This window comes from Rhynchophorus ferrugineus, unplaced genomic scaffold, assembly GCF_030347505.1.
Source record: "Rhynchophorus ferrugineus isolate W39M unplaced genomic scaffold, kcgeb_rfMv2 rfM4, whole genome shotgun sequence".
Lineage (NCBI taxonomy): Eukaryota > Metazoa > Arthropoda > Insecta > Coleoptera > Curculionidae > Rhynchophorus > Rhynchophorus ferrugineus.
In genome coordinates, this window is record NW_027472583.1 from 42945942 (window position 1) to 42959642 (window position 13701).

At 34.0% G+C, this 13701-nt stretch overlaps 1 protein-coding gene across 1 annotated transcript in view; it reads right to left on the reverse strand.

Moving 5' to 3' along the window:
- The window catches only part of LOC143196356 (uncharacterized), a 34838-nt gene extending 22483 nt beyond the window's left edge, over window positions 1-12355 (reverse strand). The window contains exons 1-3 of the mRNA XM_076404020.1: window positions 12302-12355; window positions 9905-10006; window positions 9583-9813 (exon numbers count right to left, since the gene is read on the reverse strand). Of these exons, the coding sequence (XP_076260135.1) occupies window positions 9583-9813; window positions 9905-10006; window positions 12302-12355 (387 nt within the window). The remainder of the gene's footprint in view (window positions 1-9582; window positions 9814-9904; window positions 10007-12301) is intronic.
- Window positions 12356-13701: the final 1346 nt, after the last annotated feature.

The window sequence follows — 13701 nt, forward strand, 5'->3', positions numbered from 1 at the left end:
ATTATAATCTTCCACGCTAGTCCAGTGAGGGTTGACAGATGACACCCGACGAGATTCGTTATGAATATATAATGTAATATATAATATGAAAAAAATATTTCGCGAGCAAAATTTATGAAATAAGTTCATTAAAGGCCTTAAATATTCATTTATATAATGTTAGAGCAATTGTTTTTGTATGTGAATAGATGTAGTGTTACATTATATTGTTACATTATATTGTTGTTAACTTTTTACAAATTTAGAAATGTATAGTAAATTACTAGTAAATTAACATCCCCATTCTACTAACCGCTCAAGAAGGGACAACTACATCTTAAAAGTCGGATATCTATTGTTTGATAATAGCATTTACAACCTTTGAAAATGACTACATCTCAAAACATCTACAATTGTTTTAGGAGAGTCTGAATTTGTGAAGAAATTTGAAATTGCTAAGAAATCTGATTCATTTTATAAAATATTGTACTTTATCCACACATTTTTAATTCCAAGGACATTTCTAAGAAGAAATATCCACCATAGCCAACATCTTCATGCAACTTTTTGAAAATGAGGAGCTTAGAAACGCCCTTAATATTATTTATGTATTTTAAGTATATTTGTAAGGCTACAAATTTAATATTTATTCATTATTCACTGTATAATGAGAGTGCACATCATTAAAATATTCTACGTGGTTAGATATATGGGCTCAATCAATTCCTGGCTGATCTATATTCTCAAGGATTAATTCACAACGGGCAACTATTAGAGATTATTTTCTTAAAAGTTTTAGTTAGGCGAAATGACAACGGTTAACTAGGATATCAAGTTTACTGACTGCGTCAAAACATCATTCATCATAAAAATTTCTACCTCGAATTGTTTAACCTGTTAGGCGTTCATCACCTCCAAACCAAATGCCTTAGAGAACAAATATAAACACCTCAGATATCCTCACTGAAAATGGATACAGCTTGAGAGATATAAATAAAAAGATCCTCCAAATAACCAATAAGATCTAATGCTCGCCAACAACAAAAGGGGATTGTTCCTCGTCCCGCTTCTAAGGAAGTATACTAAAGAAACACAATGTTAAAGTTGTATTTAAACCATCCAGGAAAACATCTCGGGCGATCTCTAATTTTAAATCTAAAGTAGATGCGTTAAAGTTAGCGGTTACACCAAAAACTATACATAGGAGAAATTGGGAGGATAATCAGTGTTTGCATAAAAGAAAATTAACCGTAATGTCCACAATATTTAGTTGCACAAAGTTGAGATTTTAACCACTCCATGAGGATATTTAGAGAGAAATTTGAGAGAATTTTGATATTTTCAAACACCAAAATAATCTCAACGGAGGTAAAGGGTATAACACAAACCCTATCTAAAACTACCCTTTCGGTTATTATGCACTCAACAGCTAAATAGGTAATTAAAAATATTTATATTTTTATAACTGCAATCTAAATATACGTATAAGTTTTTTTCTATAAATAACTCTATTCCGTTTTCGAGCACTGTACCCCCATCCGATTAATATAAAACTGTCTATTTATTCAGAGTTTAGACTTGGAATTTTCTTTTGGCATCAGTGTAATCCATTAAGGGAATTTTAGAGTGTCTAAAATAAATGATAGCTTGACAGTGCTAAACTCAGGCTATATGGTGGTAGCATAACAATTTTTCAGTTTCTTTCCATTCCTTAGTATTTGGGGAATTTGGCTTTGTAAATATGGAAAGCAATGTTAGTGCAGCGTTTCTTCAATATAAGGAAAATTGCCAATGTATTTTAATACTTATCTTATACAGCTCAGGTATTAAAATATTACAGAGCGATTAATTTTAATGAATTTGTAAAAATAAATTATCTGTTAGTTTATTTCAGTTAATTAATTTATCTCTAAATGGAAACTGTTTTATACAACTAGTACGCGAATTAACTTAATCCTTATTTTAGGTTTCTATATAATATTCAAGATGAGGAACATTTTACAAGCATTGTATGCAAAGTAATAGTATTATGTGTAAGTAATAGTATTATGAATTAAGCTCTTTATAAAAAATAATTCTAAGCTCCTCCCACTCTCAAGGATTTTTTCTGCCTTAAAAACTAAAATCACTAAGAAATGTAATATATGTAACTATGTAATACAATGCCTTTCAATTAGCAGTTGTGAAAGAAGAAGTTCATTTAGTTATAACCTTTCTTCGTATTAAAATAATGAAGAAAATTCGCAGCAAAAACTCTAGCAATACAATATTCAACATATAAACCATAACTTATTGATATTTAGTATTTAATCAAGCTTTGTTTGATACTTACATATAAAAACATGGGTTTATTTGGAATTATGGAAAAGAGAATGCTGGAGGAAAAAATAATGTTGAACTAACTTTTGTTAAATAGATTACATTAAAACTATATTAATTTAATTTATGTAGTATTAACAATTAATCAACCAAATTATTATTTATCTCATTTAAAAGAAATAAAAATAAAGATACATCTCGAATTATTTCTGAATTAAATAGGATACTTGGAGCATGTTTTTTTTTATATATTTTAAAATCTCCTTTTACCAACTATGGGTTTATCTGGACAACTGACGAGTGACTAACTTTTGAGATCATCCCAGAAGACATCCGGTCTTACCCAACCTGGTTACTGGCGTGACTGGGATTATTTTCCTTGTCGGATTTTACACTCTTGCCTAGAACAATCACAAACATAAATTTATGACCATGTCCCAGCAGGATTCGAACCCGCGGCTATCGCAACAGTAGGAGGACCGTCCTATCGCTTTTATCACTGCTCCACTAAGCAGGCCTTAGAGCATGTTATGAGTGTTGTTATTTATATTTCTGGCTTCATCTGCCTAAGTGTTATAAAACGCCATCTGATATTTTCATTAGAATTCTGGCATTGTTAAATGTAAACTTGTTCAGAACATTTTGCAATATGAGCGCGATTTGGCCAAGTTTGAAAATTCATCTAGGGAAAAAGTTCCAATTAACTCGCAAACATTTTCATTTGATTATTTTTTATAGCTTTGGACATACCGAATTCAATCGTGACTAATGCTTGCTCCGGAATTAATTCCTTAAAGGTTTTCCAAAAGTTGAAAGAAAACATTAATGTTATGATCGTCTGACATCAATATGGCATCAATAAAATGGTAAGATGATGACTTTAAAAATATTTGTATGCACTGGATCCCTTATAACCTGATTAATACTCAAAAATTAGCTCCTGTCTAGTGGTGCAAGGAAATTTTAAAAAATGTTCAAGGTGTATCAAAAGCTATACATAACATTTACTTGGGTGTCTTCCAAGATGAGGAATAGTAATGTGTTATAGAAATGATGAGTGTTATAGTAATGTAGAAATTTTCATAGAAATTCTGAAAAATTCTAAGAGCAGGATAATTATTCTCCATAACGACGATACAAGATGGATACATCGACACAAACGCTGAAATTTTTAACGGGTCAACATATTGAATTGGTGGATCATCCGCTGTACAGTAATGATTTGGCATCCGATAATTTTTTAATTTCCGTATATTAAAAATAAATTTAAGTCTATTCAAAGTTATTTTGTACATACGTCATCTAAATCTGCCGTGCCAAAACGTCGCAATGTTGCCGCATCAACTCTGAGTTTTAGTTCAGTTTGGCTTTGACATACAATAAAATTCTAATCTAAATAAAATAATTGAACAAACATGTTATGAAATATATTTTGTTTCAACATTATAGTACATCTAAAACCAATAGTTTATTATACAGCCACAATAGTTTATAGGTTGGAGTTATAACCTTATCACTATTGAGATTATTTTGAAAAATAAATAAATTCAATTACGATTATCATTGTTTGTTTTAACATTATCCGGCAACCTTCATATATGTGTTTTATATGTAGTATATCTAAGCAGACGATTCAGACTGGAGCCAACTTTGGTTCCAACAGAATAACGAGCATAACGTGTCACAGTGATTACAAAATAATCAACCATTAGTCAATCTTATTTAACTGTTAGATACGATTGTTTTGACATTTCTCTGTTATTGTTTGATGTGAAGAAATCTGCTGCAGAAGGCCGTCAACTTTCTCATTCAATTTTAGATGCTTTATGCTAATAATATTTCGTAATATCCCAATTTTCAATGACAAAAAATTATTTTTGAACGGGGTAAATAGTTATATAGTTAGAGATTCGTTCAGGGGAACCATGCACATGGACACCGAAGCGGGATATAAAGTCATATATTTTTGGTGTACATATAGCGCGATCAGCAAGGTGTAGTGTATTAGGAGCTGCCAAAACCGAATGAAACAAGAGTTTCATTCAGTAGTAAGAACTACAGAAGTCTACCGACATAAAATAAACAAATTGGATGGTATATTTTTATAAAAAGTACCAGAAATAACAAGTAACAGACGCAAGGTAATCCAGTTACATATCAATACTCGTTTATATGTTTTTGTGTTTTAGAGTTGAGTTATTGTCTGTGGTACTTAGCGTACTAACACAATGCCTTCTAAATACATCTTCTTCAGATTGATGCAGCCTAGCACTAGTGGCATACGGTTATGAAATGCTAAAGTGCGAAAATAGATCCATAATTGAATCGCTATAGGATCCTTTTTTCGACACCTTGTCGTCATGCTTTCGGAAAGATGGGAAATAATTATAGAAAATTATGTAAATATTGTGATTAGCATATAAGAGGGTGGTCCGATTAGTACTTAGTCTACAAAGGAAAAACGAATATTTTGGAAAAGCGACGATTTATTCCTCGACATAGTCTCCTTTTAACTCGATACACTCGATCCAGCGAGGCTCCAAATTCATTAACTTTTAAAATACGTTGTCTCAATTTTTCTCTGTAAAGTTAGCCTCCGTGGCGGCATTGACCTCCTCATTCCACTCAAATTTCTGAAAAAGAAGTCGCACGGAGCTAAATATGGAGAATACGGCGGATGGGGCAGCAGTTCGTAACCCAATTCGACCAATTTGCCGTGGCAAGTGCGGAGATGTGAACATTGTCATGGTGGAAGCACTTTTTTTCTTTACCAAATGATGTCGTTATGCTTGAAATTCGACGTCGAATCGACCCGATAATTCGGCATAGTATAGCTTTGTGACTCTTTTGTCCTTCTCCAGATAGTTGATGTAGATCACACCCTGTGAATCCTAGAAAATGGTTACCATTACCTTTACGACCAATAAGACAGTCTTCATCGGTGCATGTTCGCCGGATCAAGTTCACCATTCCGACTGTTCCTTATCTCTTATGTTTTGTCGACGGTCACGAAACCATGCGCAAACTACATCGGATTGCGCTTAAGCAGCGTCAAATACTGCCCTGAATGTTATGTTATACTCTGTGATAACTGTTTTCGGGACACTTGGGCGTAGCTCATCAAAAATCGACATGCGACCACGTTGAAAATCGGAAAACCATCAAAAAGTGGTGATCATCGAAGAAGAGGCACCGCGTACAGCATTCCAAATTTTGTTGCGTGATTTCCATTTCAAAATCGAGAATTGAATCACCGACCGATATTTCCCTTTTTCCATTTTTATAAGTAAAAAAAGTATATTTGTAATACATGTAAGTACCTAATATTTTCTTGACTAAATATACAAATGTGTTGAATTATCTATAGGTAAAGTTTTAACAAAATATACCATAAACCATTATATAATTCGCCCTATATAATAAACTACACTTTAAAAATAAATTCGAAGTGCTTTATACACTTCAATAAGCTGTAATAAAAAAGAACAAAATTCCATATAAAACGTTGACGCTTATAGTTCTCCTTTAATCGAATGCAAATTACTCTTGGGGGGAACGGGGATCGGGCGAGAGGCGGATCCCGCGGATGGGCGGGGGGAGCCGCCTGACCGAGCACCGCTTTTAAATTAATGGATTTCAATTTTTTCGGGGGAGACTACGGAGTCGATTTTGGACAAGCGCATACATTTAAAGTGATTTCTGAACCCGACTAGAGGGAGGTAGAGGTGCTTCCATGGTTTTAAACGATTTTTGGGTGGCGTCGAATTAAAAACCATCATTCATTTGGCCAGGAAACCTCCGCGTCACTTATATTTCGATGTCTCTAAATTGTCTATAAATTAACCTGTCAATTTCATAAACATTAATATACAGGGTTTTTCAGTAATGGCTTTTTCTATGTTGAAATGAAATGAGAGAAGCTGTGCTTGAGGCATATTAAGCATGGAATATAACGTCGTTCTAATATGTTATTGCTTTTTACAGTGGTACGGATCTGAGTGGTGCAGTTTTCAATGGCTTTGTCGGATTGATCTATGATAGATAACCATATGGTTCTTTGAGGATATCCTGAAAGGGTTCATGTTGTTGTATTAAAGCTACCTATCGTTTCTATAAGCGTATACCTTTTATCGGACGGGCCTCCTTTAGTATCAGACCTCTTATACCTGCCTTTTGACCCCTTTCAAATAGGGGTTGGATATTCCTGGAAAACCCAACAGTCACGATGACGGATTTTCGACAATAAAACACGGCGCAGTAGTTCGACCAAGCCTCCCCTTCCGGCAGTCACATTGTCACCAAATATCCGGGGAATGATCCGCCACAACAATCGTCTTCAAAGAAGAGCTTGAGCTACTTTCGATCCAGATGGCTAACGGGCCAATCAGACCCAGAGAGGTGAGAACTGGAACACACTCCTCTTCAATCAAAGGCTGGAAGCGCCCGCGGAAAACCTAGCAGGAAAAGGCCGCAAAGCCATTCCCCCTTCAAGTCGGAGGATTCGAACAATTTTAGGACCACAGATTATGAATGAGCCAAACTTTTCGCAGAGATGTTCGCGAAACAAACGGTGCCAAACCCGCCAGCTGAAGGCCACTTTAAGCGAAATCTGAAAAAAAAAATCTGCACCACCAAATTTCCTGAAAAACCACCTAGTCTCTTCAAAAATCTTGGTGAAGATTATCTGCAATATCCGTTGAAAGAAGACATCGGGATTCGACGAAATCTCGGTATTCCAACTTAAGAAGTTCCCCCACGAGCCGGTCGCGGTGTTAAATATCATTAATTCGAACATGTAACTGCAAGATTTTCCCAAATTTTGGAAATACGCGCACATCTCTGTAAATCCGAAAAAGGAGCAAACAATTCTTCTTCAGACTATAGGCCCATGAGTCTGCTCAGTTCATTCTCCAAGATTGCAGAACGGACGATCTTATTCGCAGTAAACCGGTTTACTGAGCAGAACCACATCATCCCAAACGTCCAATATGGGTTCTGAGCCAAATACTCGTGCGCTCATTAGGCCACTCGCTTGGCCGCTCACATCCAAAGCGCACTAAACAGAAATCACATACCTTGTGCTGTCTGCTTCGACATCAGAAAGGCCTTCGATAAAGTTTGGAATGAAGGTTTAATATACTTACCATAAAAGCAGACCTACCCATAGACGTTATAATACTCCTGAGGTCACTTCTGTCGGAAAGATCCCTCCATGTAAGGGTGGAAAAATCCCTTTCTAGCACGTCTCCCGTCTAGCAATTCCCTCAGGACTCTCCCAACTAGCACCTGCCCTTCTTAACCTCTACATGGCCAACATTCCAATGAAAAATGTGGAGACCGCACAATACGTGGATGACACTGCCTTTTTCTCAAGTGCTCGTTTTCCAGACTGGGCGCACAACAGACTTCAGGCTCAATTTTCCGCAGTCGTGAAATGTTTGAGATTTTGGAGATTTGAAATTAACCCTCAAGATACTCAAGCCGCAACTTTTCAACACAAAAAAGATATCAGGATACCCACACTCCAGGTGGACAAAACACCAATACTTTGGCGCGATAATGCCACTTATTCGTGGCTCAAAAATACAATGGATGTTTTCAAATAACTTCATTTGAAGCAGATGCAAGAACACATATTTTCTAGGATATTGAAGATAATTTATGTTAAAGAGAGATATTTTCGAGAGAGATCATTTTCTTGGAAGTATAAAAAATTTGCTCAAATGTTGTTTGTTGTCTCGATGTTTGTGTTTAAAATAAAATAAAGACTTGATAGCACATTATTGAAATAATACTTGAATTGATACTATATTACACCAGTAAAATATTAAACTTAATAATACAAAGTCTGAATTTCAAAGCTTAATACACAAAGTTCACCGGATCAACTTGTAAATTATAAACATAATCACATATTATATAGTAGTCACATCACAATCACATATTATATTATACAAGGAATTAATGCTTATCAAGTGACATTATTGGTATTGTAGGATTTCGAACATTATTTAGCTTCTGGCCTCGGATTATTTTAGTCATGCTATGCTGCCTATGAGTGATGCTTTTTTTTAGAACTGCTTGCTGCTTCATTGATCCGAAAGGTTAATTTTTCACCAGAAGTCTGTGAGGAATTCGTTCGCCTTTCTTTCGACAAATTTGTCCAAAACATTGTAATCTACGTCTTGGGATTTATTAGTCAACTGTGCTTTACAACAAATAGCATGGGAAGATTCGATTTCCAATACGATTTTAGAGAAAAACATGTAGAATTTTCATTAAGTATCGCATTTGAAATACTTCTATATTCGTTTATAAGTGTCAGACTATAACAGTGTCTTAAGTTTCGGAGCCATACAGAAAGATATATTTCCTCTCTTTCATATACATCAGATGATATACAGGACAATAAAGATACCTACGCATTCTCTAACTAGATATCATTGGAGTTTTCAGTAGCGGGCTATCCGTCTCTATCATCTCTATCATCTATCGAAATCGATCGACTAAAGAACTTTTTAGCAACAATTTGATTAGGGCATAGACATTGGAATGTTCGCAAAATTGAATCCATTATTATGTTTTAAAATAGTGAAGGTCAGTGTATCAAGAGCTTTCTATCATGACGTTCCATAATAATTGGCGGAATGCGACCGATTTGAATTTGTTTCTTCGCGAACTCACATGCTTATTTTTATAGATTCATGAATACTTTTTCCAGCAAATGATATATGGCTTATTCCTTCACATTTCTTGCTCATTCTGTACTTCTTCTTTATTCAATATTGGATTTCCATGTTTCAGTATTGGTAAAACTATTGAAGTGAAACCGTTGAAGTAATGATTCTACACCAGTTTTGATAATTTCTGTTGTCACTTCATTGGTTTGGATTACCATGCTTAAATGACTTTTTTAATTGTTTCGCTATCCAAATGCGAATATCAAATCCAATAGCTTTGATATTTATATATCACAAATAATATTTTGATCATTTTGACAATAAAACCTCAATAAAGCTTGGTGTTTTATTTATTGTTTATCCATGCTATGGCCTACTTGATTAAGTTATTTTGTTATAGTTTGATTATTTTACAAAAATATTTAATATTTATTATTTTTTCTATAAAATATAGGAACTTAGTGCCTTTAGAAAGAGTTATGTTGACTAAATCAATGTTATTTGTGAATTTTCAGAAATACATGAGTTTGTGATTGTGTAAATACTGATAGAAATATTTAATTATTTATTTATTTATGATTCCTTTTAACAATTTTAGCCTTACCTGACATTCTATACACCTACAGTCATCAGTTTGCGAACAACTCAGTCCTAAAATAGCAGCAGCTTCTTCGTATAAGTCTATACTACTTCTCCTACTATCGCCAGTCGATGAGGTCGAGGGATTGCCCAGCGACGTCACGGTTGCGGTAGTTGGTGGGTTCTTTTCGCTCGTTTTATGTCCTTCGTTGATCAAACCTGATTGTCTATTGTTGTTTTGTATAGTTGTGAGAAACTGCGAACAAACAAATATGGGGTGTAAATAATTTTCCTTATAAAATCAAATTTATTTATATTGTTTTGTATAAATAAATCAAATATCTTACTTCTATGTTGGTGTTCATTTTTGGCTTCAGCTTTGTAGTAGGTTTGTATTTGAGCATTTCACGCCCTGCTGGTGATACGAAAAGGTTGTCCAAATTGTTATCCTGAAAAAGGTTGCTTATTATAATTCATTTATTTTGATTTAGTCTACTTGTTTAATTTCTATTTATTTAATTATTTCCTAATTTTCAGGCAGCGGATTTTATAAATTTTTTTAAATTATACTTTTTTTAACTCGACTTTTGACTTTCACGAGACGTGTTCGGAGAGACGGTTAGTGAAATGAAACAAAAGTGCAACATCTGTGTCACAAATGTGACGTTAAAAGAAGTTTAACAATAACATTTTACAGACTGGTGAAAAAGTGAAAGTGCGATCGGAAAAAAAGGTCAGTACCGTTGAAAATAAATGCAAAATGCCTTAAAACGTTAAGGGTCGAAAACTCAATATCTGGACCACAAATGCGGCGTAGGATAATTTGAAACATAAAAATAACAATATTATTTCAACAATATATAAAAAATCTGGAGAAGAACACTGCACAAAAATCAGATAAAATGGAAACATCGACATCAGGCGTATCACATATTGCAATTTTGAATGTAGGTAACACAACTAGAATCCAGAACGAACAGGCACTCTACAATGCGTGGATGAACGAAAAGTCGGCGCGGGAGAGTCTTGAAATTGCATTAACCAATATGCAAAAACAAATAAATGCCCTCCAGCTACAACTAAATAAACAAAGCTCTGATGGCAAAGACAAAACAACGATAAACAGATAAAGAAGAATTGCAGAAAGAAGTAGGTTGGATAACGGTTAAAAAAAAAAGTAAATAATTCTCTAGGATCTTCACCGCAGCAAATAAAAATTAAACAAAATAATGAACAAAATAAAGAAATTAGAATGCCCAGGCCACTTCCAATTATCTTAAGTAATGTTACCGAATTTGACTTGCTATACGAAACACTGAGGTCCAACTATATAGTATTCAAAGCAACGGTACTAAACAATGGACAAATAAAACTGAACGCCGAATGTCGTACAACATTCACAAAAATAATAAATTGTTTAGAGTTGCTGAAACTGCAATGGCACTCTTATGAAGACAAACAAACCAGAGACATCAAAGTTATGGCAAGAGGGCTTCCATCAACAGCTAAAAGTGAAAAAATTATCGCAGAACTAAACCAAAATGAGCTTAAATGCTTAAATGCGACAAATATTTTAAAAAAAGAAAAGACCAAAAATAAGAAAGGAGAAATTTTAGTAAACAAGAAGCCATTACCTCTATTTATGTTAGCTTTTGAACATAATACGGACACAAAAACCATTTTTGGTGTTAAAAGAATATTAGGGGTCGAAATAAAAATCGAACCTCTAAAATATCGAACTTAATACCGCAATGCAAAAGATGCCAATTGCATGGACACACACAGAAATTCTGCAGAAGAGAACCTAGATGTGTAAAATGTGTAGGTAAACATATCACCACAGAGTGCAGAAAACCCAAAGAAGCTAAGCCAAAATGTGCAAACTTCAATGAAGCGCATCCGGCAAGTTATAGACGATGTGTAGTTACTAAAACACTACAAGAGAGGAGGAATAGAGTAGCTGAAATTAAACCTCAAGAAACAATGAGTGAAAAGAAATAATCGACAAAATATAACCACGTTAATGGTGAAATGAATTAATCCCAAAATATCAGTCAAAATAACCAAAGATATACAAAGGAAGATGAAACAACTACCAACGAATTGCTACTTAAACTAATAGGAAAGCTAGACAGACAAGAAAAAATGATTGAATATTTGTCCGAAAGGATTGAAAAAATAGAAATGAGAAATATTAGGCCTGTGGCCACAAAAACCCGAAATGGAAAATAAATATATCCGAATAGCAATTTGGAATGTTAATGAAATCCAGCAACATCACGCTATTCTATAAGTATTTCTAGATATGCAAAAAATAGATTTTTACCTAATATCAGAAACCCATTTAACAAAAGAATCCTTTATAAAATTTAGATGATATACATTCTATCATTCCATATATCCAGCTAACTCCGCAAGAGGAGGAAGTGCAATAATAATAAAAAAGAACATTCCCCACCATCAAGAACCCGGGCTCAGTACAGCAGAAAATCAGGTAAGAGCAGTAACTATTAAATCAAGCAAATACAAGGTTACAATAGCCGCAATTTATTGTCCTCTAAGATACAATCAAAAAAAGGAAATTTATTTGAATGTCCTAAGCAACCTGGGAGAAAAATTTATAATTGGAGGTGATTTTAATGCAAAAAATACAAGATTGGGCTCTAGAATGACAACAACTAATGGCAATGAACTGCATAAAGCAGTTACTGAACTTAGATGTAGTTACATATCAACTGGAAAACCAACTTATTGGCCGACTGATCGAGAAAGACACCAGGCCTGTTAGATTTCTTCATAGTAAGAAACATAACATCCAACTATATAAAAGTCGACGAAAATTTTGAACTAAGTTCAGATCATACGCCAGTGATTCTGACGTTGAGCGAAAATATAATAAGAAAAGAAATAAACCCAACGTTAACAAACAAGAGAACAGACTGGGAAGGATTTGCTGAATAATTGAATAAACGAATTTAACTAAATGGGGTTCAAGACAACTGAACAATTAAATCTTGAAGCAGAAAAAATTAGTAGTAGATATTCAACAAGCTGCTTGGAATAATACTCCAGAAATTAAGAGAACAACTAAAGAAATTAATTATACAAAAGAAGTGAAGGAAATGGTAGCTGAAAAATGTAAATTACGAAAAAAATGGCAACAAAACAGAACACCTGAAAATAAAAATAGTTTAAACAATTTAACCCAAAGATTGAAAAGAGAGATACTGTAAATAAAAAACAAAACCATAAATGATTATCTCAGAAATTGAACAGATGATAAAGAAACTGATTACTCACTCTGGAAAGTCACAAAATATCTAAAGCGCTCATGTCTACAAAGTCCACCTATAAGAGACCTATGTGGGAATTGGGCACGTGACAATCGCCAAAAAGCAGAAGCATTTGCTGAATATCTTGAAAAAACTTTCAAACCAAACGAAACTAATATTGAACATAATTTGCCGGACATAGAAGCTGCAAATTCGATGATTGAATTAGTCACGCCCAAAGAGTTAACCAAAGTTATTAAAACTGACATTAACCCCAGGAAATCACCAGGCTACGATTTAATAACAGGAGAATTACTGCAAAAACTACCACAAAAGGGAATTATAAAACTCAGCAACTTGATCAATATAGCATTTAGATTAAAACATGTGCCAGACATTTTGAAGATGGTGGAAATTATAATGATCCCAAAACCTGGGAAGTCACCAAACGAAATAAAATCCTACAGACCTATATCACTGCTACCAGTAATATCTAAGGTTTTTGAAAAACTCCTGTTGAAAAGAATAAAACCGATCATAGAGAGAAAAATCCTGTCTGTATATGTGGAGTTCACCTATAAACAGACCGTACAAGCACTAATAACATTAAATAACACTATCATTCCATATAGCAACAACGTTAAATATCTCGGAATGAAGCTCGATGCAAAACTTCGCTGGAAGGAACATATAAGGAAGAAAAGAAAAGAACTGGAATTGAAATATAGGAAAATGTATTGGCTAATTGGAAGAAAATCACAATTATCAGTACATAATAAATTGCTATTATATAAGAAAATATTCAAACTTATATGGACATATGGAGTTCAATTATGGGGATGTTCTGCAAAGAGTAACATTAATAAAATACA